Genomic DNA, 25,566 nt, shown 5'->3' with positions numbered 1-25,566 from the left:
TTCTTTATCCACTCCTCTGTCAATGGACATTTAGGACGCTTCCATGTCTTGGCTATTGTATATAGTGCTGCAATGAACCTTGGAGTGTATGTATTTTATGAGTCATGGTTTTCTCTGAATAGATGCCCAGGAGTGGGACTGCTGGATCAAATGGTAATTCTATTTTTAGTTTTCTGAGGAATCTCCATACTGTCCTACACAGTGGTTGCACCAATTTACAATCCCACTAGCAGTGTAATAGGGTTCCCTTTTCTCCACACCCTCTCCAGAACTTATTGTTTGTAGACTTTTGGATGATAGCCATTCTGGCTGATGTAAGTTGGTACCTCAAAGTGGTTTTGATTTGCATTTCTCCAATGATGAGTGATGTTGAACATCTTTTCATGTGTTTTTTGGCCTTCTGTATGTCTTTGGAGAATTGTTTGTTTAGATCTTCTGCCCATTTTTTGATGAGGTTGTTTTTTTTGGTATTGAGGTTCAGAAGGTGTTTATAAATTTTGGAGATTAATCCCTTGTCAGTTGCTTCATTTGAAAATATTTTCTCCTATTCTGTGAGTTGTCTTTTCATTTTGTTTAGTGTTTCCTTTGCTGTGCTAGATCACTTTTTCTAACAGGTCTCTCTAATGCATTCCACAAGGAACATAAGGAGTTTATTTTGGGCAATGAAGACTTTCATTACTGGCTGGAATTGCCATTTTATTTTAAATTAACCTCTACTGTTGTGCAGGCCTGTAATTACATCATGCTCTTTTTTGCTTTTGTTTCCAGATTCAACATACAGTGTTAGGAATTCTGGTAATTTGGGGGTTATAATTGGAACATAAATAATTCCTGCCAACATTTATGTGTATTTTGAGGGGTTGAGGAGAGTGGCCCAGATGTTCTGTAGGTAATCCTTTTATTAGTTACCTTGATAATAGCCTCAGAGATCACTCTTGCTCTTTTTCTTTCTGACTCCTGAGTTTGGATTTTCTCCAGAGTTCTTTGGTGAAAAATGTCTCATTTCTGCAATAATCTTCTGTGTGTATCTCCATTTTTTCCTCTTGTCAGCCATATCCCATTTGTTTTCCATTTTTTCATGAATTCATAAAAAATTCTTTCTGGTTCCCAGAACTGTGGTGGGGTGTTTTTTTTTCTTTTAATCTTTTCCATTTTAGGAAAGAGGAAAGATATGCTTATACTCAGTTCACCAAGTTAAGCTGGAAGGCCAACAAGCCCTGTCTTTTACAACCACATAATGAATGTGTATGGAGTTCCCATTGTGGTGCAGTGGAAACAAATCTGACTAGGAACCATGAGGTTGTGGGTTCAATCCCTGCCCTCGCTCAGTGGATTATGGATCCAGTATTGCTGTGAACTGTGGTGTAGGTCACAGACATGGCTCGGATCTGGTGTCGCTGTGGCTATAGCATAGGCCAGCGGCTGTAGCTCTGATTCTACCCCTAGCCTGGGAACCTCCATATGCTGCAGGTGCAGCCCTCAAAAGTAAAAAAAAAAAGTGTAAATACTTTCTAATGAAACAATAATAATACTTAAAAATTAGCAAAGCTATAACTTCTGATACTTTATATCTTTTACCATTAATCCTCTCTAGGGGAAGGAAACTGATAGGTTGAAGATTTCTTTTCACCATGGCTGAAATGCTTATTTTCATGAGGTTGTAGCAGGCGAACGAGATTCTCCATGTTGCTATACATATATCAGCATTATTGGTGTTATTACAAAATAAGTTAAAATAGTTTAAAAATATAAATTTATTGGGACAAGAAGGAAAAAGGAAAGAAGGGAAAAAAAATATCCAGCAGATTTAAGGATCTAAATCTTGGGAGACAATTCTCCAATGGTTTATTGTATTTCTGCATGCCTTGCAAGGAAGGCACTAGCTATCCTATTCTGGACAATATTTTATTTTATTTTTTAATTTTTTTAATTACTCAAATGAATTTATCACATCTGTAGTTGTATAATGATCATAACAATACAATTTCACAGGATTTCCATCCCACAGCCCAAGCACATCCCCCCACCCTCCAAACTGTCTTCTCCAGAGACCTTAAGTTTTTCAATGTCTGTGAGTCAGCATCTGTTCTGCAAAGAAGTTCAGTCTGTCCTTTTTCCAGATTCCACATGGCAGTGAAAGTATTTGATGTTGGTGTCTCATTGTATGGCTGAGTTCACTTAGCATGATAATTTCTAGGTCCATCCATGTTGCAAAAAAATGCTGGTATTTCATTCCTTTTAATGGCTGAGTAGTATTCCATCATGTGTATGTACCACATCTTCTTGATCCAATCCTCTGTCGATGGACATTTAGGTTGTTTCCATGTCTTGGCTATTGTATATAGTGCTGCAATGAACATTGGAGTACATGTGTCTTTTCAAGTCATGGTTTTCTCTGGATAAATGCCCAGAAGTGGGATTGCTGGATCAAATGGTAGTTCTATTTTTAGTTTTCTGAGGCATTTCCATACTGTTTTCCACAGTGGTTGCACCAATTTACAATCCCACCAACAGTGTAATAGGGTTCTTTTTTCTTCATACCCAATCCAGCACTTATTGTTTGTAGACTTTTTGATGCTGGCCATTCTGGCTGGTGTAAGGTGGTACCTCATCGTGGTTTTGATTTGCATTTCTCTAATAATGAGTGATGTTGAACATCTTTTAATGTGATTTTTGGCCATCCGTATGTCTTCTTTGGAGAATTGTCTGTTTAGATCTTCTGCCCATTTTTTGATGGGGTTGTTTTTTTGGTATGGAGCTGCAGAAGGTGTTTGTGGACAATATTAAAAAATTTTTTTTTGGTAAAAAACATATAATTTACCATCTTAACCATTTAAAAATGTACAGTTCATTGATATTAAGTATCTTCACATTGTTGAACAACAGATCTCCAGAGCTTTTTCATCCTGTAAAACTGAAACTCTCTTATCAATTATTTGTTTTTAAGTTTTATTGAAGTACAGCTAATTTACAAAATTGTGGTAATTCCCACACAACCAAGTGACCTAGTCATACCTATATACATATCCATTCTCTCTCAGATTCTATACCCATTAAATATTAACTCCTCATTTCCCCTTCTCTCAGCCCCTGGTAACCATTGTTCTGTCTGTACGAATTTAACTACTTTATATATCTCATGTAAGTGTAATCATGTCTTTTTGTGATTGGCTTATTTTATTTAGCATGATAGCTTCAAGTTTCACTCATGGAGCATGTGACAGAATTTCATTTTCAAGGCTGAATAATATTCCATTGCATGTATATACCACATTTTATCCATTCATTTTTCCACGAACATTGGCTTGCTTCCACCTCTTGTATAATGGGAATAATACATGAATACTGGTGTGAAGATACCTTTTTGAGAACTTTCTTTCAATTCTTTAGGATATATACCCAGAAGTTGGATTGCTGGATCATATGGCAGTTCTGTTTTTAATTTTTTTTGAGAAACTTCCATGTTTTCTATAGCAGCTACACCATTTTATTGTCCTACCAACAGTGCATAAGGGTTCCATTTGTTCACATCCTCACCAATAATTTTTTCTTTTTTGTCTTTTTGATAGTAGCCATCCTCATGGGTGTGGGGTGATATCTCATTATAGATTTGATTTGTAGTGGACTATCCTTTAAAAGATGTTTGGATAGTAAATAGCCTTGTGAGCTAGTTTCATTTCCCTCTGGGGCAAGGATTAGGTATGTTTGCTTATTTCCCATTATGAAATATTTGGATTACCTAAGGTTGAGCTTCTTGAGCTGTGACATAAACATATTGTATGTGCAGCATCCATCTGAGCCCCTCCTAATCTGCTTGGGACTTTGGGAGCAAGGGGAACCAATGCGAATAGGAAGCTCATGCTACTTGGTTATGTCATGAGTGATAAATTCCTTTTTTTCTGACCCAGAAATCTTGTGCTTTCTTCCAGCATCCATGAAACTGTGGCAGGCTAACTTGTTAGCTTTCAAATTGGGTGAAATCTGAGACCCTTTAGACTGAATTATAAAATTGAAAAGTGAGAACATGTTTGAACTGTTTGAGTTTAGAAGCAACACAAATACAAATGTCTTCTGTAAGAACAGTATAGTCTTTTTTAAAAAGTATATATAAATTTTTTGGGCATTTAATTTTTCTTTTCCTTTTCATATCAGTGCTGAGTTTCATGAGCGGCTAAGTAAAATTGATAAGCTGAAGAACAGATATGAAATTCTTACTGTTGTTATGCTGCCTCCTGAAGGAGAAGAGGAGAAAACACAGGCCTATTATGTAATAAAGGTACTCTTAATTGATTTACAGTTATGATAGAATGTGAAGTATGCTTTCTTAGCTCTTTGTTATAAGCCAAAATGGCAACTCTAGTGGCTATTGCACTTAATTAGGGCCATAAAACATGAGTTGCTAAATGGAGGTACTGAAGCACTATTAGTTTTATACACATGAGGTCAAGGAGAGGTCTAGATCACTCAGAGGTTTTTGTTTTGTTTTTGTTTTTTTTTTTTGCTATCATTGTGTCATGTCATTTTCCCTCTTTTTTTAAGATTCATAATCTCTTTTACCCGAAGGCCTACTATCACTTTGGGTGTCTTTAACATGCTTGTGACAACCTGTTCAACACCTCAGGTTTAAAGCTTTACTTCACTGTAGCCTCACACTCATATGACCACAGCCTAGACTTTATCATCACCTGGAGCTATACCACCACTCTTATACTCCATTTACCACTGCAGTCCTGGTGTGGCACATATCCAGAGAAAGAGAGCTTTTCCTTTGACTTTATATTATATAGGAGACAAGCAGATCAAGTGACTCTATCTTGTTCTTTCTGATGTTGTGAGAGTTGTCTGCCACCTTATGGTTATCTTAACCGCATAAACCTATTCAGAAATTTAGAAGTGATCAGGAATCAGATGCAGTTTCCTTTCTGATCACTTCTATATTCATCTTTCTCTTTAGAAAATACCCTGAGCAGAGGTCTGGGAAGTTCAAAGAAGGAATGGAACTGTAACTTCAGCTCACTTTTCCTTTTTCATACAGTTCAAAGAAGGAATGGAAACTGTAACTTCAGCTCACTTTTCCTTTTTCATACATGAATTGGAGTGGGAAGATCCCCAGTTCACACTTTTAGAGGATGCCCCTTGTGGATTCACCCTCCATTTTTACTTCTACCTCTTCCAAGTTTCCTTCTGTAGCCCCACCCCCACACCCCTTTTTTTTTGTCTTTTTAGGGCATATAGAAGTTCTCAGGATAGGGATCAAATCAGTTACAGCTGCCAGCCTGCCCCACAGCCACAGCAATGGGGGATCCAAGCCATGTCTATGACCTTCACCACAGCTCACGGCAATGCCGTATCCTTAACCCACTGAACAAGGCCAGGGATCAAACCCACATCCTCATGGATACTAGTCAGGTTCGTTACTGCTGAGCCATGACAGCAACTCCCTCCTGTCACCCTAGCACATACTACACTGTGCAATACATCTGCAACTTTGCCTCAGGAAAATTACACCTAACCTAGCTGAGATGAGTCCCAGCTCTTAAACCCTTCTTATAACTTCTCAGTGTATAGTACCTCAGGCTTCTGCCCAATATTAATATGACTTTCTTCCTCTTAGGTTTTGAAGGTTCCCAAGGGGTGAATGATAGGCTCTAGCATATTAAGTGTTGAGAAGTAGATATGTGTTGCATTTCCAGTTAAGTTTTTCTACCAACAAGGCTCTGATGAGCTACATAACAGCATTAGTTCATTAGAATGCCTTTACCCTTATCTTGGTTCTATCACTGATTAGGTAGGTGACCTTTTATTTAACCATTTGAGACCTTAAGTTTTCTTACTTGAAAAATTAGGATAATATTGTCACTCTGTTTTAAGAAGTAAATGAGAAAATATATGTAAAGCCCATAAAACAATGTCTGGAACAAAAAAAGCCCTCAATATAATTAGCTATCATTACTGTTATTGCTGTTATGAAGATAATGTTGAAGAATTCACTTCTCAGAAAACAGGTACATTCTTATGTTGATCCTTTGTATTAGTTTGCTAGGGCTGTTATAGCAAAGTATCATAGACTAGGTAGCTTAAACTGTAGAAATGACTCACAGTTGTAGAGGCTGGAAGTCCAAGATGAAGCTGTCAGCAGGATCGATTTTCTGAGGGCTGTGAGGGACGATCTGCTCCACGTCCCTTTCCTGGCTTATGGCGGTGTGCTGGCAATCTTTTGTGTTCCTTAACTTATGGAAGTTATCACCATGATCTCTGTCTTCATCTTCAGATGGCATTCTCCTTGTGTCTCTTCAGTATTCCCTCAATTTAAGTCCATGCCTGTGGCCAAATTTCCCATTTTTATAAGGACACTAATTATACTGGACCAGGACCCATCCTAACAACCTCACTGTAACTGGACTACATCTATAAAAACTCTATTTGCAAATAAACATTCTGAAGTACTAGGGGTTGGGACTTCACCTATTTTTGGGGGGAAGCAATTCAATCTATAGTCCTTGTTTATTGTCCTACATTAGCCTCCTGTCAACGTGGCACACATGGCTGTGTTTCCCTTTACCCACCTTAGTATCTTCTAGTATCTGACCCTTAAGAGTCAGAAAAACAGTCAGTAATCAATGAAGGTCTGACATCTTTCAGATCTCATTTCCAAGTTCCTCTTTGTCTTTATAAGGAAACAGTTCCATTCTGATAGAATTTAATGAAACTGTCCAATGAAATTACTAAAAAATGCTTTAAAATGTTGATGGAAAGTTATAAAAATTTCTTTTGAATATCAACCCTTCTAAATCCAGGATAAAAAATAGATATTATATAATTTCTGATTTAAGAGGCAAATGGGATCATAGAGGTTTAGAAGGTATATATATGGAATTATATCAGGAGTTTGTGTAAATGAGCAAGTTCAATCCCTCATTTGACAAATAAGTTGTACTTGGTGTAGTAAAGTGATTTAATGTTTTTCATTTACTAGTAGGAAATCCACAACTAAAATGTTTTCATTCTCGCTTTCGCCCACTGAATTTTGAATGAAATGTTTGCTAATTCTAGATTCAACTTAAAAGAATTAGATATAATTTATCTAAGAACATAATTTTTTTTTTTCTTTTTATGGCTGCACCTATGGCATATGGAAGTTCTCAGGCTAGGGGGTCAAATCAGAGCTGCAGCTGAAGCCTATGCCTCAGCCACAGCGATCCTTACCGCACTGAGGAGGGCCAGGAATCAAACCCATATCCTCGTGGAAACAACATCCGGTCCTAAACCCACTGAGCCACAATGGGAACTCCTAATACTATTATTACCTTATTTTGCTGAGCTTTATTTTTTTATTATGTCCTATTTGCTATAAAATGTGTAGCATATCTTAAAGCACAATAAAACAAGTAACAGTGAAAATGTTAAGAACTGAAACATTACCAATAAAACATCCAGTGACCACATTCTGGTTTAGTTACAGATACTTGAGGATACATCTTGACTAAAAATGGGTTTTGGTGCTTTATTTTTTTTTGCCTTTTCTAGGGCTGCTTCTGAGGCATATGGAGATTCCCAGGCTAGGGGTCTAATAGGAGCTGTAGCCACTGGTCTACGCCAGAGTCACAGCAACGTGGGATCCAAGCCACATCTGCAACCTACACCACAGCTCACAACGCCGGATCAACCCACTGAGCAAGGTCAGGGATCGAACCTGCAGAGGGTTTTGGTACTTTTAAATACATATGCATGCTATCCCTGTCAACCCTTAATTGGAGAAAGTTCTTTGGAACTCTTTGGGTACAACTCTAAAAAGCCTAGCCCAGTGACAAAGTTAAGCTGGAAGATGTCACTGAGTTATGTTCATTCACTGAGGAATTTCTGGACTTCAGCAACTTATAGACTTCATTTTTTTTCTAGCCACATTTATCACAATTATCTTTCTCCAATTAAAATTATTTCTTAAATGTTATCAAATACAAAATTTGCTGTTTTAATGATTTTTAAGTGTATAATTCAGTGGTATTAAGCATGCTGTTGTGCAGTCAACACCAACATCTATCTCCAGAACTTTTTTTCATCTTTCAAAAGTGAAACTATGCATTAAACAGTTTCTACCCCTGGCAACCATTGTTCTACTTTGTTTTTGTTAATTTGACCAAACCCCTGGCAACCATTGTTCTACTTTGTTTTTGCTAATTTAACCACTCTGCATACGTCATGTAAGTGCAATCATGAAGTGTTTTTCCTTTTAAAAATAGGGAACACTTCACAAATTTGCATGTCAGCCTTGTGCAGGGACCATGCAATCTTCTCTGTGTTGTTTCGGTTTTAGTATGTGCTACTGAACAGGTACTTTAATTTGAACACTACTTAACTGCTCAAAGATGTTGAAATCCTACTTCTGATAATATACATATAACTGCATTGGAAGGGATAAGCATTTACTTTCCTGGGTATACCTTGTTCACCTCTTTTACTTCTAAGATTTAAAATGAGAAAGTGTGCCAAGTCTCTTTCAGGCTGGAAACATACATTCTTTTAAATATCTAGTTTGAAACTTCTAGCTAACCCTATTTCTGTTCTCAGTAGTTTCTACCTGCTTAACATTTATGGCCATTTTTGTTGCAGAGTTTTCATGTACACTTTGGTTAGTTACTACGTTGCCGTCATGGTTTTGTATCCTATGTGCTATATATTTGGAAGGCCTTGAGGATTTGATCTTCTACTTTTAATCAAGTACAAGAAATACATGCTTGTTGCTGCAATGTAGGCCTCAAGGCAAATGTTGTGAGTTAACTATTTCCTGCCTTGAAAACAGACGTTCTCCCTCATGATACTTTTATCAATTAGTTCTATTTTGTTTTTCATAGGCTGCTCAAGAAAAAGAAGAACTTCAAAGGGAAGGTGACAGTTTAGATGCTAAGATCAACAAAGCTGAAAAAGAAATCTATGCTTTAGGAAACACCCTGCAAGTGCTGAACAGTTGCAACAACAATTACAAACAATCTTTTAAGAAAGTGACACCGTCTAGTATGTAGGAATTATTAAAACTTTTTAATGAATATACAGGCAATGAAAGCTGTACAGTTATTTAAAAAGAGGAACACTGAGATAAGAAAAACAAAAACATACCATGTTTGATTGAGTTTGGAAAAAATCAATCAGCCCCCTCCTTTAAAATAAGTGCTAAGTTGTTCCATTATTGGTTTTAGACATGACATACAACACTTCTATAGGGAATTAATTTCAAATCTGAAGAAAAGAGCAGCATATTGCCTGCTCTGTGTTGACAAATTAAGAATAGCTACTTCATGCCCTGTTTTTCAACAAGTAGACATAAGGAATTTAACCTTTAACAGCAAAAAACGTCCAAGGAGTTCCCTGGTGGCTCAGCGGCTTAAGGATCTGGTGTTGTCACTGCTGGGCCCAGGTTACAGCTGTGATGCAGATTCAGTCCCTGACCTGGGAACTTCCGTATGCCGTAGGCATGGCCAGAAAAAACATGTTAAAGGTTTAATTTAGGTAAGATTTGAAGGTTGCTTTTTATACAGCATGTTCAAAATTTTAAGTAAAAAGTCTTTAAATTCTAGGTGATGAGTATGAGCTAAAAATCCAACTAGAAGAACAAAAAAGAGCTGTTGATGAAAAATACAGATACAAACAAAGACAGATCAGAGAACTACAGGAAGATATCCAGGTATATTCTACAGACTTTAATAATAAGCCCTTTGTAAAAGTTAACTATCATTATTTTTATCCTACTCTCTTGTTATCTTGCACAAATACAATTTTTGAGAGAAGATAAAGTTTAAATGAGAAAAAATAAGTGATCAAAGTATTAACTAAATTAGTTAAAATCTCAGTGCTAAGCACAGGTTAGACCTCTGACGGTTACTTGTTAGTTGATGAAATCAGAGCTAGCTAATTATGATCTATCCACTAACCTTGCTCATTTCAGCTGCATCTGTGGCATATGGAGTTCCCAGACTAGAGGTCAAATTGGAGCTGCAGCTGCTGACTTATGCCACAGCCACAGCAATGCCAGATCCAGGTTGGGTCTGTGACCTACACCACAGATCACGGCAACATCGGATCCTTAACCCACTGAGCAAGGCCAGGGATTGAACCTACATCCTCATGGATACATTGCTGAGCCACAATGGGAACTCCTGGAACTTTTGTTTCTCTTAAATCCTTTCAGATTACCTTAAAGACTGTTCTTTAAAACAAAAACATTTGAAAGATGAGAAAAAACATGTTTGGTAATAAGCAGGCTCTATGTAAACATTAGATTTTTTTTTTAACTTATAAAGTTGAAGGAACAGATGACAAAAATTGGTAATCTTTGAAAATTAAATATTTTCAGTGGTCATTGTTTGAGTAATTTTTCTCCCAAATACCATAAAAATACTTTCCAATAGAATTATATATAGAACTTAAACCATAAAACCATTATACTTATTATAAATGATATTGATAGGATATACATTATATACAAAAATAAATTAAGTCAGATTTAAATAAAAACTCGACAAATGGCAAATTCTAAGAGTTATTTCTGATTCTAACCAGTATGTTAATACTGTATTTTTTGCAGAGCATGGAAAATACCTTAGCAGTTATAGAACATGTAACAAATAATGTCAAAGAAAAAATGTCAGAGAAGCAAGCTTATGCACTTCAACTAAGCAGAGAAACTGAGGAGCAGAAGCCAAAATTAGAGAGAGTAACTAAACAGGTATTGATAACTTTTAAAAACTTGACCTGTCATATTCATGTTTTTGAGAGTTCCAAATGGTAACCCCAAATCCTCATGCATCCATTAAAAATTATTCTATTGACTAACAGTGTGCAAAACTCACCAAGGAAATCCGTCTTTTGAAAGACACTAAAGATGTAACATTAGAAGAACATGATATCAAACTTCGTGAAGTGAAACGGCTTCATAAAATCATTGATGAAATGTTAGCGGATATTGCAGAAGAAAATGCTGAGATTGGTACTATCCTTCAGACATACTTCCAACAGGTAAACAAGATTACCTTCTATTAAATATAAATACTTCTTAAACACTTCATGAAAATAAATTTGTCATTCAAAATAAAGTGAAATCTTATTTAAAAATATTCTAAAATGTAGTGGCAGTGACGATTGCTATTGAATATTCTTCCAGAGTGGTTTAGAACTACCTACAGCTAGCACTAAAGGCAGTCATCACAGTTCCAGATCTCCTTCACAGACTTCACTGTTATCATCAGCAAGGTAAGTGGAAGGCTAACACATCATCTCTTTAACTAACTTACCTACAACTCTCACAGCTTTCATTCTGAGTGAGCCCAGCCACTTACACACTGCCACAGCTGCTGGATCTGCCAGTGCATTGCTAATGCTCTCCTCTGCCTTCCCATGCCAGTGTCACAGATGCAGGAAACAGCCAGCAGAGCAAGACTCTTTCCTTCTGACTTTTGTCTGGTGCTATCATTTCCACTTTGGCATATAGGGCTTTGTGACTAGCAGCTATTTCACTAGGATAAAACAGGGTGAAATTCTGGAGGGTACACCTAGCATGGTCAACTCTGAGTATGGGTAGAATTTAAACCATAAAAGGGCAACTTAGCTGTACAGACTTTTGGAGTAAGATTTTTATGATTAAAACCCATTATAAAATCTTAAATAGTCAGAATTTTATTTATGCTGCTTTATTTTGCTAAAAAAGGGAAATTATTCTTTACTTCTGCAGTTTAGTTTTATCCAGAATTCTATCAAGTAGATATTTAGTCAGCATTCTTATGCTTTGCTGACAAAATAAAAATTATTAATGATGATCCTAATTTAATTTCCCACATTCAGCAGCCACATTATTTTCCCTTAGCTTATGTAGACATGTCATAAAAGGATTTCCTAAAAGACTAAGTAAAAACAAAACCAAACCACCTTCTATGTAAACATAGCTAATAGCCACTTGAACAACACTGTACTTTTATAAAATATATAGGTATTTTAAAAACTTAGTATTTATAACTGTATGGCTTTCAAATGGCCCCACCACTTCATCCGTCAATAGGCCTCTCACTTTTTTTTGGCTTAAATTATATAACCTGTCATTTTAATCACTCTTGCCAGCACCCAAATTCCCATGTCCCTGGTTTTTGTTACCTTTTATATTTAATGATTTTTGAATTTTTAATATATAATGATTCTATTTCTAAATTGATTATAGTTGAAAATGTTTTTCATATAGATTTGCTGAACTATTTTTCTACTGGTTTGAAACTTTACCACCTTTCTTTTCCTTTTAAACTAATTTCTTGATATGATTAATGGTCATGCTTTTAAAATTTATTAGCATTATTAATAGCATTAATTATCTTTTTTGACTTCTTTAATTACTTGTGGAATTATGGCATCTTTTGCCATTAGAGGGGGTCTCTACTGAAATAAAAATTTTGAATTAAATTTACAGTAATTCTGATTTTATTCTAGGTCGTCTAAGAGTACAAGTACTTCTACTTCTCAGACTTCAATTAAAGTATTAGAGCTAAACTTCCCAGCCTCTCCACTAATTGGCAGCACTTCTAGACCAGCGAGTGTTAGCAGTGGCTCCAGTAATGGTAAAAGCAAAAAGAGCAACAAATAAACATTTTAATCTCTCTTTTGAACAAGTTATAAACACAAAAACAAAAATCTCATAATTTTAAAATAGTAATATCCCAGGCTATGCTTTTGAGTGCCACATGTTTATAATAGAGGTAAAGGCATACTCAGAGTGTTAGAAATACAAAACAACCAGATGAAAGTTTTACCTAGTGGAAAACACAAAAAGTGTTTTTTTAAGTCAAGTAGTTTGGGTCCAAATAGACCAAAGAAATGTTTAACTTTCTTAGTTTTTTTCCTACTATTTTCTTCACATAGAGGGAAAGCAGTAACAACAGATTCTTAATAAGGATATGTGTTATACAGACATAGGGAGATGATGTTTTTCACTGTTATTCTGATGTTTGTTATATTAGAAAAAGTTGCTTCATTATTTCATGCTTGCCATGAAACTACTCTTACTTCTAACGTAACTGCATCTTTCAGGAAGAAATTCAAGATTCACTGTACTATAGTTTATAACACTATTAAAATTCTTTTACATTAGCAGATCCTAAAATTAGTTTTCTTTATTAAAATAAACATACTTCCTGGACTTTGGGGGAAGAAATCTATTAGTTTCTCTTTGAGCAAAATTTAAACATTTTTAGTCAAAAACAAACAAAAAAACCCCCAAAAAACCCATTACCTTCCTTTCCACAAAGAAAACTGACAGAAAAGAGAACCACTGTGTAGCAATAAAAGTGTAGCTTAAATTTCTAGAAAGTAGTCCACTCTGATCCTGAAAGAAGTTAAACATATTAGAGATTTTGCTTTCAAGATACAACCAAGAATGTATTTTTCAAGACTTTCTTCATTTAATAAAAAATTTAAAGAAAGCTCAGTGTGATTAGAATTGCAATGGAAATTCCATAAATTTGCAGTAAAGGCAGACTACCGGATTTAGTTATTCCAGTCAATGCTTTATTGTAACATGCGCCTGACACTTTGAACTCTTGGAATTGAGGGTGAAGTATGACTGTGTTAAAAAACTGATTTTCAAATAAACATGAGATTCTATGTACTTAAATGAGTACTGTCTCTTTCAAACCTTGGGGAAAAAAAATTTGTTTTGACAACTGTCATTGTTTAGAACTGTCATTTGCAGTTCCTTCTGAAAGGCAATAGTGGTAATAAACTTATTTCTCCTGATCATTATTTATTTATTTATTTATTTATTTATTTTTCTGATCATTATTTTTTTACTATCATTATTATTATTTAGGAATAGCCAGCAAAAGTCATAGCCAAGTACAATAAATAATGTGGTTTAAAAAGCTGAGTTTTTTTTTAATTGTTTTGGTGAGATTTTTTAAGACCTAAAAACTGATGGTTTTATGGTCACTTTGCATGTTTACCAAAGTTCTCATTCTCCACCCTATTTTGTAAATTACTTGGAAGTTGAAATATTAACACTGTATTCTATGAAGGCAGGTGTTACATCTTAATAGTTTTGTGACTCTAGGGAAGTTAACTCTCTAAGCTTTATTTTCTCATTTGTAATATAGAGACAGCTTCCTATATTGAAAGTTTATTGAAATAATCAGATAATATACACAAAATGCACAGAGCCTGACACACTGGAATTGCACAATAACTTCTACCTATTACTGAGCCACCAACCAAAGCCTAACACAATATTTGTGCAACAGTGAGGTTCTCAGGCCAGTATACAAGTTTGTATTTTACTCTTAAGTAACAGTTTCATCTTCAGTGTAATACTGTTAAATGGTGAGACAAGGGATCAACCCCATCACCCCCAAATCTGGAAAGTTACTATAACGTTCACATATTGTTAAAGTCACCAAGATATAGCCTGAGTATGTACAAACTGCAGACATAATGATGTTAAGGAAAAAAAAAGTGCTGAAGTTATTTATCACTAGGGATTCTTCACAAGTAAATCTCTAATGATATTTTTTTGCTATGATGGGTTTCCTGAACATAGCCTTAGAAATTGTCTTAAATAATCTGCTTAAGTTTATATATGCCCCAGGAAAGAAGCTTTGAGGAAGATGGAATTTCTAAATTCAGGCAGGCTGAGTAAGGTACTATAATAATTTTTTTGTACCTGAATTAAGTAACATTAAGTCACAAAGGTGCTTTGGAAAATGACAACGCTGTTTGAGAGTGATGCTCAAAGAGCTTTTATTAAATGAAGTGTACGTAAAATTCTGAAGCTGTATTAGGAATTCCTAAAGGTCAAGGCGTATGTCAAGAGTTTCCACTCTTTAAAACACCACTATGTAAGACTATGTAGGGATGATATCAGAAATATTTAATACATGGGAAGAACTAGGGACTCTTCAGAAGATGGATTGCTTGGTGCAAAGATTAATGCCAAAGTGACTGATTTCTACTGCTATTACCTATTGATTTTGACCAGAGTTTCTCTTTCTGTTCCATTCAAAAACAAATTTTAGCTTTTTCATTAAGCTCCCATCTCTGAAGTCTGAAGATCGCAAACAATACACACCCAGCTATACTTAAAAGTTTTGGTAATTTACTGTTGGCAAGAGCTGTGAAACAGACAAGGACTAAATGTTTTTTTTCTCTATTGTTCTTTTCACACAGACCTTTGTAGATGGGTTCTCACTACCCTCCATCCTACCCATCCAGTATCATGAGTTGGAAGGATTCAAAAGCTGATTATAAACTCCTGTTACTCCTATTTACATCTATTCCATTCTATACAGTTTTCAATAATTTGGGAGGATCCTTATGATCCAAGTTCCTTCCTTCTTTAACTCTAATTGCTGAAATGTATTGTCAGGTTCTGTCAGAGAAAGGAGGTATTGGAGGAAAGGTGTGAAGGAAGAAAAGCAGAAATGTAGGCCAGCTCTAGGCTATTTACAAACATGCTTAGTGCCTTCCTAACTGGACATCTGCAATAGTAGGACAGTTTCCTAATTTTCTTTCCCTTAGTGGAAAACCAGATATATAGTGTGCTTCTCTTGCCACTGTTTTGTTTTGTTTTTTTTTTTTTTTTTTTTGAATAAGAGCAGTCTTTTCTACTCTGATCTATTCTTGAATAGCCTGGAATGTAGTCTCTTAGGGTCTTACCAATATTTAAAGAAATTTCTTAGGGCTATACTGCTAGCAAGAAGGGGAAAAAAAGAGAAATCAACTTTATGGCTTTATTCCTAAGATACTAGTCAAACAGCTGGTACATAAACCATTTTAGTTAAATCAGACTTTAGAGGTCAATTAGACAAGACAGATAATCTGTCTACCATTTTAAAATAAACATTATGCAAAAAATTTAATATTTAATGGTACTTAAGGAACATTCAGCAATATCTCTTTCAAAAGCCAAGGGCTTTTAACAGAAAAGGGAATTAAGTAATTTTTGATAAAAACAACCAACTGTTCAATACACAAATTTAATTTTCTCTCAAACAGTAGGATAAGGTGGACCCAAGGAATTCTCATACACCGTAATACAAAGAAGGAACAATACTTTGAGTTATCTTTAGATGAAGAAGTTTAAATCATCAGAGTAAGAAATACTGTACATAAACACACGTATGAAATACCTAAAAAATCAAGCAAAGGGGACCTACAACTGAAACAAATATACTTTGAGAATAGCTATAAAAAGCATTTGATTTCTATAATCTCTACAAACAAAATAACCACAAGAGCAGAGATTTCTGCACTGGGCTATTAGAACTAAAAGACCTAATTCTTTCAATAAAAGCCTTTAGTGTAATGGAACTGATCCCTTTGGCATATTAATTTTTTGGCTTACTTCCTTTTTCTTTCTCAAATGCAGCTATCTGATTAAATATATTGAGTAAATTTTGAGGTAAATTTTTTTTAACTCCACTTTCTGAATGCTCTTTGCTATTTAGTCCTTCTTCTTCTGGGACCTCAGTTTTAGCATCCTCCTCATAATTACCCTCTCTTTCATATTCTCCTTGATTTTTATTTAATTCATATCGTTGCTCATGTCTACTGAAATCACGTGATCCAGAATAAGTATATTTTTTATACTTTTCAACTGATTTTGAAGAGTATTCTGAGCTTGCTGGTGAAGTGGAATATTTCACGGAACCTGTCTCCCACCTTCTATACTGCTCTTTTCTTCCTTCTATATCTTTTTCAAATCTTCTATAACCATAAATTTTAATCTTTTCCTCTGAATTCCTATAGAAGGAATCTGAGGAATCTCTTCTACTGGATAAATGTCTTTCTGATTTATATGGCTTTTCTGTTTTGCTACTACCTGCCTGAGTTTTATAGCTATTACAAAAATCTCTTGGATATTCAGACCTACCTCCAAAATCATCCGGAATTTCAACTGAAGATGAAGAGAAAGGGCATCTATCTTTTTCTTTTACCTGTTTCTTTTGATATGGTAACCTATCCTGCTTTTCCAGTAGTTTTTCCACTTCTTGTTTTTGGTTAAGAAAAGATGCTGAAGTATTGGCTGGAACTGGGAAGCACTCATCTTTCTTACTCTGATCTATCTGATTTGAGGATGCCTTAGCTGAATGCCTTTTGGAACTTCGAGAAGACTCTGAGCGATTCCTCTTATGTTTCTTATGCCTTTTGTGCCCCGAAGAGGAAGAGGATGATGAAGAAACTGATTCATCAGCAGAAGAAACACTTGAAGAGGAAGAAGTTGATTTTCTTCTTTTTTTCTTTAGCCTAAAAAAATGTAGTTAACTCATTAGATATGTTGACTATAAAAACATTTAATTATCCATAAAGCCGTTAGTTCTAATTCATTCTCTATTTTATAAAGATTTTATCAAAGTTGTAGTTTAGATAAGGAATTGTTATAATACTCTGTTATTATGATGTCTAATTTTATCATTATTCATAACTTTTGGGAAAAAATACTTGTGTAGATAGTTGTCACTGTAAGCAAACCTATCATTTCTGAAAGACACAGTGACATTTCCAATATTACCTTAAAAGCACAAGATCATCTGAACACATAAAAGGAGAAAACTAAGGTTTTATATTTGGTTACCTCTGGTTCATAGTTTTTCCACCTTAGCACTATTAATATTTTTTGCTGAATAATTCTTTGTTGGGAGCATAGAGTGGCAGTGGGGGATCCTACATCTCTGTATTAAGTTTAGCAGCATCCCTAACCTCTACGCACTAAATGCCAATAACATTCTATCAGTTATGACAACCAAAAATATTCCACAGGGGGACCAATCTGCTCCCAGTTGAGAATTACTGCTCTAGTTCTAAAACATTTCTCCCTCAAACAAAGATAATTAAAACAGCTTACTAGATATTTTAATTCTAAGGTTACATTTTTTTTCCCACAAGTCTAGCCTTAGATTTCACTTTGCTTTATCTCTTTTATAGAAAATTTTATGGTATACACACTTGCCAAGAATTGTAGATTGAGTTGAAACACTTACTTTTTACTTACTTTACCTCCCGTATGGCACTCTGGTTCAACTCAGTACTTGCTTTAAGTTAAGAAATACTGAATATTATAGTTTACCTTTTCTCCTCTTTTAAGAGCTTACGCAACTTTTCTGCACTTGTTTCTATTTTCTTTGTTTTCTGCTTTTCTTCCTTTTCAGCTTGTTTTTCTCTTAATTCCAAAGATTTCTTTTAGAACCCAGATATCGGAAAAAACCACACGTTAAAAATAGCAGAATATATAAAGCCCAGTTTTCAAAAGACCACCCCCAACCAGAAACCAAATGTGGTATACCCAAATCACCATATATCCAGTATTAAACAAGTGATTTTAACATATAAAAATTAATCACACAGGTGTTTGGCATTAATCATTGGAACAGCCAGAAGAGCATTGAAGACCATATTGCAGTTGGTATTCCATGAAAAAAAGTGGAAGCCATTGCATTGGTACCCATGGCCCAGAGTGCAAGAAAGAGAAAAAAATAAAGTACATGAAAAATTATTTTTAAAAAAATTAAAAATTTAAACAAGACATAAATTTTATAAATAAAATGCAAATAAGGAAATTCCATTAAGGTGAATTGAGGGGAGAATCACCATGTTCAAATACAAACCATTTAAAAAATAGCACAGCCCAGTTGGATGCATGATTACATAAGAAATCATTTTCCAGTTTGAGGATGGGGATGAGCAGCACCAGATGTCACAGACACAGCAGCAATGGTCCAATTCAGAAGAAAATGCATGAGAAAACATCATCATCAGTATTACAGGAAAAGACAGTTTAAAATATTTCTCAAAAAGGTTTTTATAATTAGATCAATTATAGTAACAATACTGAATTCTGTAACCACCAGGAATGTTCACTACTAGAAGTTCTCAAAATCACATACCAAATTTAGGCAAAGGGAATTTTCTCACAGGACTATTTTTACTTTTGAGAATTAACAAAACTATGAAGTACTATCAAACCCAATTAAGAAAAGCTCTATCTAAAAAAACTTCATAATGTCTTAAGTGATTTATAATAATTTTCCTTAGAAGAAAGTCGAGTTTTTGCATTAATTTCAGTATTGCTAAATTTCTAAGAGGAAATAAAGAATCACCTGCATGTATTTATGAAGCTTCTGCAAAGCATCCTCTGCATCTTTAAAAGTTCCATCCAAAGCCAAAGCTTTCTTATAGTAACTTTCAGCATTTAAAAACTTTTCTTCTTCTTCTAACCTAAATTTGAAAGGAAAATTTAGGTTTTTTTTTTTTTATATAAATTAGAAGTCTTCAAATATGCATGTAGGGCAGAGGCTTATATGAATTTATTACAGAAAAAACATGTTTAGCAAATTATTTTCCAAGTGGAACAGTAATTAAATAAGGTGCTTTTTACTTTTTTTCTTTTTGGGGGGGGTAGGGGGAGAGTAAAATGATCACATAAAACAAGAGAAAACTGAACTCATTGGTGGTTACTCATTGGGGGTGTAGGGAGCAGGCAAAATGGTTAAGGTGGTCAAAACCTATAAACTTCTAGTTATAAAGTCCTAGGGATGTAATATACAGCTTTGTGACTATAGTTAACAACATTGTATATTTGAAAGTTGCTAAGAGAGTAATCTTAAAAGTTCTCATCATAAAAAAAATAAGTGTGATGGACGTCAATCACTTACTGTAGTCAACACTTTCTGTGTGTGTGTGTGTGTATCAAACCATTATGTTGTACTTAAACTGAACCTAATATGTTATGTGTTAATTATATCTCAGTTAAACAAACAAGCAAACCAAACAGGAATCTATTACTGGTAACTAAGGCCATACTGCAGGTCAGGCATTGATATTTTAATATAATACATAAAAACACCTAATATACTGATATCCTCAAATCTATGTTGTGAAAAATCAGAATTAGTAAGTTTGGACACAGAATGGTGAAAGGATTTTGTAAAATATTTTCAGTTTTTAGAAAGCAGAAAAATGTAATTACTGTAAAACAAATTTAAAAAATCAGTGGCTTCAATGGGATCACTTTTGTGTTGGATTGGACAAAGGGAGTAAGGGACCAATCAAAGATGACCAACATTTCTGGCCTGGATATTGAAACAGATGATGCTACCTTCACTCAGCTAAAAAACACCAGCATGTGAATGATAAGACAACCATAGCTAAGTAGGTACTAGCTAGGTACCTAGTGAGAAAGTAAAAAGCTGTTTCAATCACTTGGATCCAAGTAGAAGTTTCTCAGTTAAAAACAAATATTGTGAAATTTCATTTTGTGGAATTCTGGGATGATCATACAAAATGAAATGATCAGGAAAATTCATGAAAAAGAAAAGAGATAATTCCATTAAAAAAACTAATAGCAAAAAGGTGCTTTTAATTATAAACTGGCCTTTATTAAAGCAGGTTACTACCTAATTATTTATATTTGAAGTATTATGTTTCTTCAAAATATTTTATAGACTAGTCTGTTAGTCATATATTTATTTTTGTGTGTGTCTATCAGGTACTACACCAAGTATGCCAGAATCTAAGGATAGTAACACAGGGTTTGTTTGTTCCTAACATTTTACTCCTCCTTTTAATCTAAATTTGTGGATTTTACTAGACAAAGTAGAGCAATGAACTGAATACAACAATAAAATCTTATTCACAATTAACTATAGAGTTCTCAACTTATATTTCTGGCATTGTATTACTAGAATGATGAAATGATTAGAAATTAAATTTCTCTCTATTAATCTTATACCTTTACAATTATATTTCTTTTATTTATTTATTTATTTATTTATTTTTTTAATTTTATTTTCCCACTGTACAGCAAGGGGGTCAGGTTATCCTTAAGCAATTATATTTCTATGTAATGGGAATAAGTATTCAGAACAGTGAACTCAAGACAATAAAATATCTCAGATCATAAACAACCTAAGGAATAAGGAAGGAAAAAAAGGACTAGAAAATTTAAAGAGGACTATATTTAAAAAATATTTTCAGAGTTCCCATTGTGGCGCAGCGGAAACGAATCCAACTAGGAACCATGAGGTTGTGGGTTCAATCCCTGGCCTTGCTCAGTGAGTTAAGGATCCGGCGTTGCCGTGAGCTGTGGTATAGGTTGCAGATGCAGCTCAGATCTGGTGTTGTGGCTGTGGTGTAGGCAGGCAGCAACAGCCTGGGAACTTCCATATGCAGTGAGTGTGGCCCTAAAAGGTAAAAAAAAATTTTTTTTTCAACCAAAACTGAAGTTAAGAGCGTCTGAGTTAAGTTACAAATGCTATTTCCTTATGTTAAATTCAAGATTTATAGTGGTTGAATATCAGATCTCTACTATTAAAATCTGACACTTACTGCCCTCCTCTTTCTACAAGTGTCTGGCAAAGGTATTTTCTTGCATTCCTGTGAGTTGGACAGTTTTCCAAAGCAAGCTCAAAATCTTCTATTGCTTTGTTCAGACTTCCTTTTGTTGCATATCTATAGGTATGAAACGAATTAGAAGAATTTATCTTGTGAGCTAGTCATAAATTTTGTACATTTATCTTATAAATATTCCTTAAACCCCACAATCCACTTACAATGCTCCTCGAGCTACTAAAGCTTCCACATTTTGTTTGTCTATTTCCAGAGCTTTATTGTATTCATTCATAGCATCCACATGGCGTCCCACCTTAAAATAATCAACTCCAATCTTCACACTAAACGGACACACGTAAAAGCATAAATAACAAACATTTCTCAGAATATCCAAACAAAATGTTAGTATTAATACGTTTTTAAAGCAAATCAAATTTGGTTAATATTAACTCTTAAGAAGTATTCTGTTCTTTGGATAATTTCATAACAAATATTTATGAAGTCAATATACCAATTTCTCTTTAAAAAATTAAGAATGTTGGCTAAAACTTAAATCTTCAGTTTTCAACATAATACCATTTGCACCTATTAAAATCTAATGTCAAAAACATATCATTTTGGAGTTCCCTTGTGGCACAGTGGGTTAAGGATCTATTGTCACTGCAGTGGCTAGGGCCGCTGCTATGATGCAGGTTCTGTCCCTGGCCTGGGAACTTCCACGTGGTGGGTGTGGCAAAAAAAAGTACTGTTTAAATTCATTTATAAACAAATGAATGCTTGCCTTACCCTAACCTTTTGGACTAAATAATGCAATTGTTGAAAGAAAAAATCTCCATACCATTTTAAAGCCCAAGATGCAGACTGTTTCTTTCTTAAGGCAGAAGCGAAATCATCTTCAGAGAAATTTTTGCTATTAAAGAAAAGTCAAACTGTAAGTACTATTTTTGGTAACTATATTTCACTCTGCTTGACAGATAAAAACTGAATCCCAAGCAAGAAATTTGTATTCCATTTACAAAGCAAAATTCTTGAACTCCTAGGAGTGACTACTATTGTTACGCAGTACTTTTCTTTAGCATATGCACAAAATTCTTATACATTTTCCCTATCTTTTTCTGCATCTTATAAATTTTTTACACATCTACTTGGTCACATGCACACATCAATCAATGACATTTCCAGAAAGAAATGAGATCACGTGGTTTGTTCAAACTTTGGCATACTGCTGTCACCAGACTTTTATCCTTCCATTTATGTTCCTCAGTTATGCAAATTTTGACCTCAGCACCAACTAACTTCATCACTTAATAGAATAATTTACTATACCTTTGTAGGCCTCTCATTAAAGATGGTGGATTAGATTCATCTATTCCTAGTTTTCCTAGAAGGAATTCAACTACGCCTGGATTAACAAATCCCAAAGAACTTTGCATGATATTCTCATAAGATTCCAAAGAATTGCTATTTAGTTCAATACTTCTCCTTTAAAAAAAAAAAAAAACAACACATACACACACACACAACAAAAACATATTAATGATTAACACAATTAGCATGTCCCATTTCTACTAAGGAAATAACATTATCACAGGGGATTTAAATACAGACCATTTCTGTAAATGAAGGTGTGGCAATATTATGATTTAATTCTTTTTGTCAAACTTCAAGAAATTTAAGGGTTGTAAAAATAAAATGAGCATATTTTGAAATAAGAGAAAATAAAATTCTACTTTCTTGTTAGAAACTGGACAAAATTTGCTCTTTTTTAGCCAAGAAACTTTTGCAATTAACATGTGGATAAATTACCTGTAGTACAAAGGAAGTTCTTCGGAACTAATTACACCTAATTTAATACCAGATAGGTGTGATGGAAGAGATGAGCTATATAGAGATACTGCAAGCTTTTCATGATATCTGTCAATATCCTTGATTCCAGCTTAAAAAAATGAAAAAATTAAGTTGATTAACAAGGCAATGCAAACATAAATCTGACAACTGTTACTTTTTTATTAGTATTATGAAACTGATCACCTCGAATGATGTCACCAGTCTGGTAATATGATAAAGGATCCCCATGGTTACTGAGAGAAGGCACATCTCTTAATGGACATAGAGCCTGCAATGAAAAGTTTTTAAAATACCAGACATTCCATATTCAGTGAAAGTGTCTTCTTTTATTCTAATTATTCAGTATAAATAGCTGATAGTTGACAGAAAAATTAAGAAAACAATTATCACCCTAAAGTTTAAATTTAAATAAGGATTTTAATAATTTCTGTGCCCAAACACAATAAATTTTCTAGTTCAGTTAAAAAACTAAAATCTCATGAAATTTGCAATTAGTTTTAGGACCCAAATATAAGCACGGATTATGAAACCAAAAGGTATTTTGTGCTTGTTAAATATAAAATTAAAATTTGTCCAGCAGGTAGGAGAGTTCCAATGAAAATGAAATGTGAATTCTCCAAAGGTTAGGTCTGTTATCTAGTTGGCGATACCTTCTGCTTTTCTTCCATTTTCATCTGTCTTAATAGACAATAAATATCAAACCTTTTAAATTAAAGTGAAATGTTTTAAATTCAGGTCATTTACTTTGGGCAAAGTATCTCATAGATAGTGGATTTGTTTTTAAATTGTCCACGTGCAGATATCTAGTAGCAAATGCTAATAAAGGTAACGTTCATCTAGAATAACCACAGGTTACCAATCTCATCATGTCCACTGGTATCTTTTTGAGCATTTTAAAAAGGTCACCACCCCTCCCAACCCAAACCCCTAAAACTAGAAGTGGTGGAGGAGTAGATAACTATATTACTGCCAATAATTTTTTAAAAAGAAATAGTGCTTTATTTTTCTCCAAATAATACTTATTTCTCAAAACTATGTCTGCAGAATACACTTAATTACAACTGGATACAAAGACATAATTCTTGCATTGAGATGACACGTTATCAAAAACAGAGACAATCAAATAACTGAAGAGTGAGTAACTTACTGTGATTTCTAAGTGGGATATATCTCTCATAATGCCACTGCCTAAACAAATCAACACCATGAAAAACCCAAATTCCCGAATGGAACTAATTCTTCCAATCACTATATCACCACGCTCAATATCTCGGAAAAACAGCTCTCTTCGGTCCATACCAGGTATCTCCATGAACTGCTCTAAAGGTGGCATGACTGCATAATGATCTGAAAAAATAATTAACAAAACAGTACTAACAACAGCTTTGCATTCGATTTCACTTGAAGTGGTGTTAAACCAAACCGCAATCAAAACTCACCTTCATTATCTTCATTAATTTCAGAAGTTGTAGGTGTACCTGATTTCCAGGAAAGTGCAAAAAGCAGATCCGCTTTTTTGGAAATGAATTTTTGTATTTCAATGTTGTCAACTTTCTTCTCTTTTCTTAAAAAAAAACAAAAGTTATGAAAACTGGTTTATCTACAAAACCTTTTAGTACGTCCAAGCTTCTGCTCTCGGTTTTCAATGCCCAATCGGGTCCATCTTAAGCTCTTGGCCGTACGCCTTCTGAAAAAATGTTTTAACCTCATTTGCCAGCCCAGATAGAGGGCGGGGAAACATAAAAAATGTGACACCCGCGCAGTTCCAGATACAGAAGCCCCGGGGGATTTTACTAAAGAATCAGCGCCTCCGGTAGGCAGTACCAGATTTAAAAAGTTCAGTCCCCATCTTGCCCTCACACCAGGAGTGTGAACCCTCCTCCACACTGCCCTCGGAACCAGCGCCACAATCACCACGCGCTCACAACACCGCTCCGCTCCTAGAAGGCTCAGGCGCCCGACTGCGGCAGTGGAACCCCGAGCTGTCCCCTTTCCCCGTCTCGCAGCGGCGCCCCTATCCCATTACCTGCCCTGTAACTGCTGCTGGGGTGGCGGGCCCCGCGGAGGCTCTGCCACCGAGCCCAGGAGGCTCCGGAAGTGCGGATTGTCCTGCTGTTCGCTCCGGAGCAGGGAGAGCAATGAAGGCCCGTGGAAATTCAGTGACTGCCGCAGAAGGTCCCGGTCCATGGTGAGAGACGGCTGGGCCCAACAACCAATGGGCTGCCTGTCCACTGTTCTGGGCCCACTACTTCAGCCGGGTGGTCCCGGAATCTGAGGAGGGAGCCTGCAAGCCGCCGGAAGCATACATCCCAGACACCTACAGAGTGACCTCCCGGAAGTGTTCTGAATCCGCCCCTAGCGGCGGTGCCG

At 35.1% G+C, this 25,566-nt stretch overlaps 2 protein-coding genes and 1 non-coding gene across 13 annotated transcripts in view; 1 reads left to right on the top strand and 2 right to left on the bottom strand.

Moving 5' to 3' along the window:
• Positions 1-13,639, top strand: part of CCDC39 (coiled-coil domain 39 molecular ruler complex subunit) — a 146,957-nt gene extending 133,318 nt beyond the window's left edge. For all 7 annotated transcript variants that reach the window (XM_084990371.1, XM_084990370.1, XM_021071234.2 and 4 more), the window contains 7 exons: positions 4,153-4,276; positions 8,853-9,012; positions 9,573-9,679; positions 10,580-10,720; positions 10,831-11,010; positions 11,156-11,244; positions 12,466-13,639. In XM_084990371.1, coding sequence (XP_084846497.1) covers positions 4,153-4,276; positions 8,853-9,012; positions 9,573-9,679; positions 10,580-10,720; positions 10,831-11,010; positions 11,156-11,244; positions 12,466-12,619 — 955 coding nt within the window. In that variant the 3' untranslated portion in view covers positions 12,620-13,639. The remainder of the gene's footprint in view (positions 1-4,152; positions 4,277-8,852; positions 9,013-9,572; positions 9,680-10,579; positions 10,721-10,830; positions 11,011-11,155; positions 11,245-12,465) is intronic.
• Positions 1,737-25,541, bottom strand: TTC14 (tetratricopeptide repeat domain 14). 5 transcript variants are annotated; one of them, XR_014824389.1, is made up of 14 exons: positions 25,223-25,541; positions 24,636-24,760; positions 24,344-24,543; positions 23,380-23,464; positions 23,155-23,284; positions 22,675-22,830; positions 22,187-22,258; positions 21,570-21,689; positions 21,346-21,468; positions 19,119-19,236; positions 18,089-18,198; positions 16,895-17,268; positions 6,100-6,321; positions 1,737-4,232 (listed from the first exon to the last, which is right to left on the bottom strand). XR_014824389.1 is itself a non-coding variant. In XM_013982230.3 (12 exons), exons 3-12 carry the CDS (start codon positions 24,527-24,529, stop codon positions 16,350-16,352), a joined length of 2,019 nt encoding a protein of 672 aa, XP_013837684.1. In that variant the 5' UTR covers positions 24,530-24,569; positions 24,636-24,760; positions 25,223-25,541; the 3' UTR covers positions 9,018-16,349. The 5 variants fall into 5 exon arrangements, 3 of the variants coding, with proteins under 3 accessions (XP_013837684.1, XP_001927220.2, XP_084846505.1); XR_014824388.1 differs by having other exon boundaries at positions 1,807-2,758; XM_013982230.3 differs by lacking the exons at positions 1,737-4,232; positions 6,100-6,321 and having other exon boundaries at positions 9,018-17,268; positions 24,344-24,569.
• Positions 8,233-8,335, bottom strand: LOC146397619 (U6 spliceosomal RNA). Its single transcript, XR_014825451.1, has one exon. It is a non-coding gene; the product is annotated as a U6 spliceosomal RNA (small nuclear RNA).
• Positions 25,542-25,566: the final 25 nt, after the last annotated feature.

Source organism: Sus scrofa, chromosome 13, assembly GCF_054392235.1.
Source record: "Sus scrofa isolate SSC_HxYL_T2T_F1_AM1 chromosome 13, Sscrofa_HxYL_maternal_Yorkshire_Landrace_v2.0, whole genome shotgun sequence".
In the NCBI taxonomy this organism is placed as follows: domain Eukaryota; kingdom Metazoa; phylum Chordata; class Mammalia; order Artiodactyla; family Suidae; genus Sus; species Sus scrofa.
This window is presented reverse-complemented; position numbering and strand designations above follow the sequence as displayed.

Excerpts from the sequence above, each read along its gene's own strand:
- TTC14 (XM_001927185.6), bottom strand. The coding sequence starts at position 25,383 with ATGGACCGGGACCTTCTGCGGCAGTCACTGAATTTCCACGGGCCTTCA. Across the intron at positions 21,690-22,186 it reads GCATCTTGGGCTTTAAAATG|TGTGAAGATTGGAGTTGATT; the intron begins GTATGGAGATTT and ends GTGTCCGTTTAG. Across the intron at positions 17,269-18,088 it reads CTCTTAAAAGAGGAGAAAAG|GCTAAAGAAAAAAAGAAGAA; the intron begins GTAAACTATAAT and ends ACATTTTTTTAG.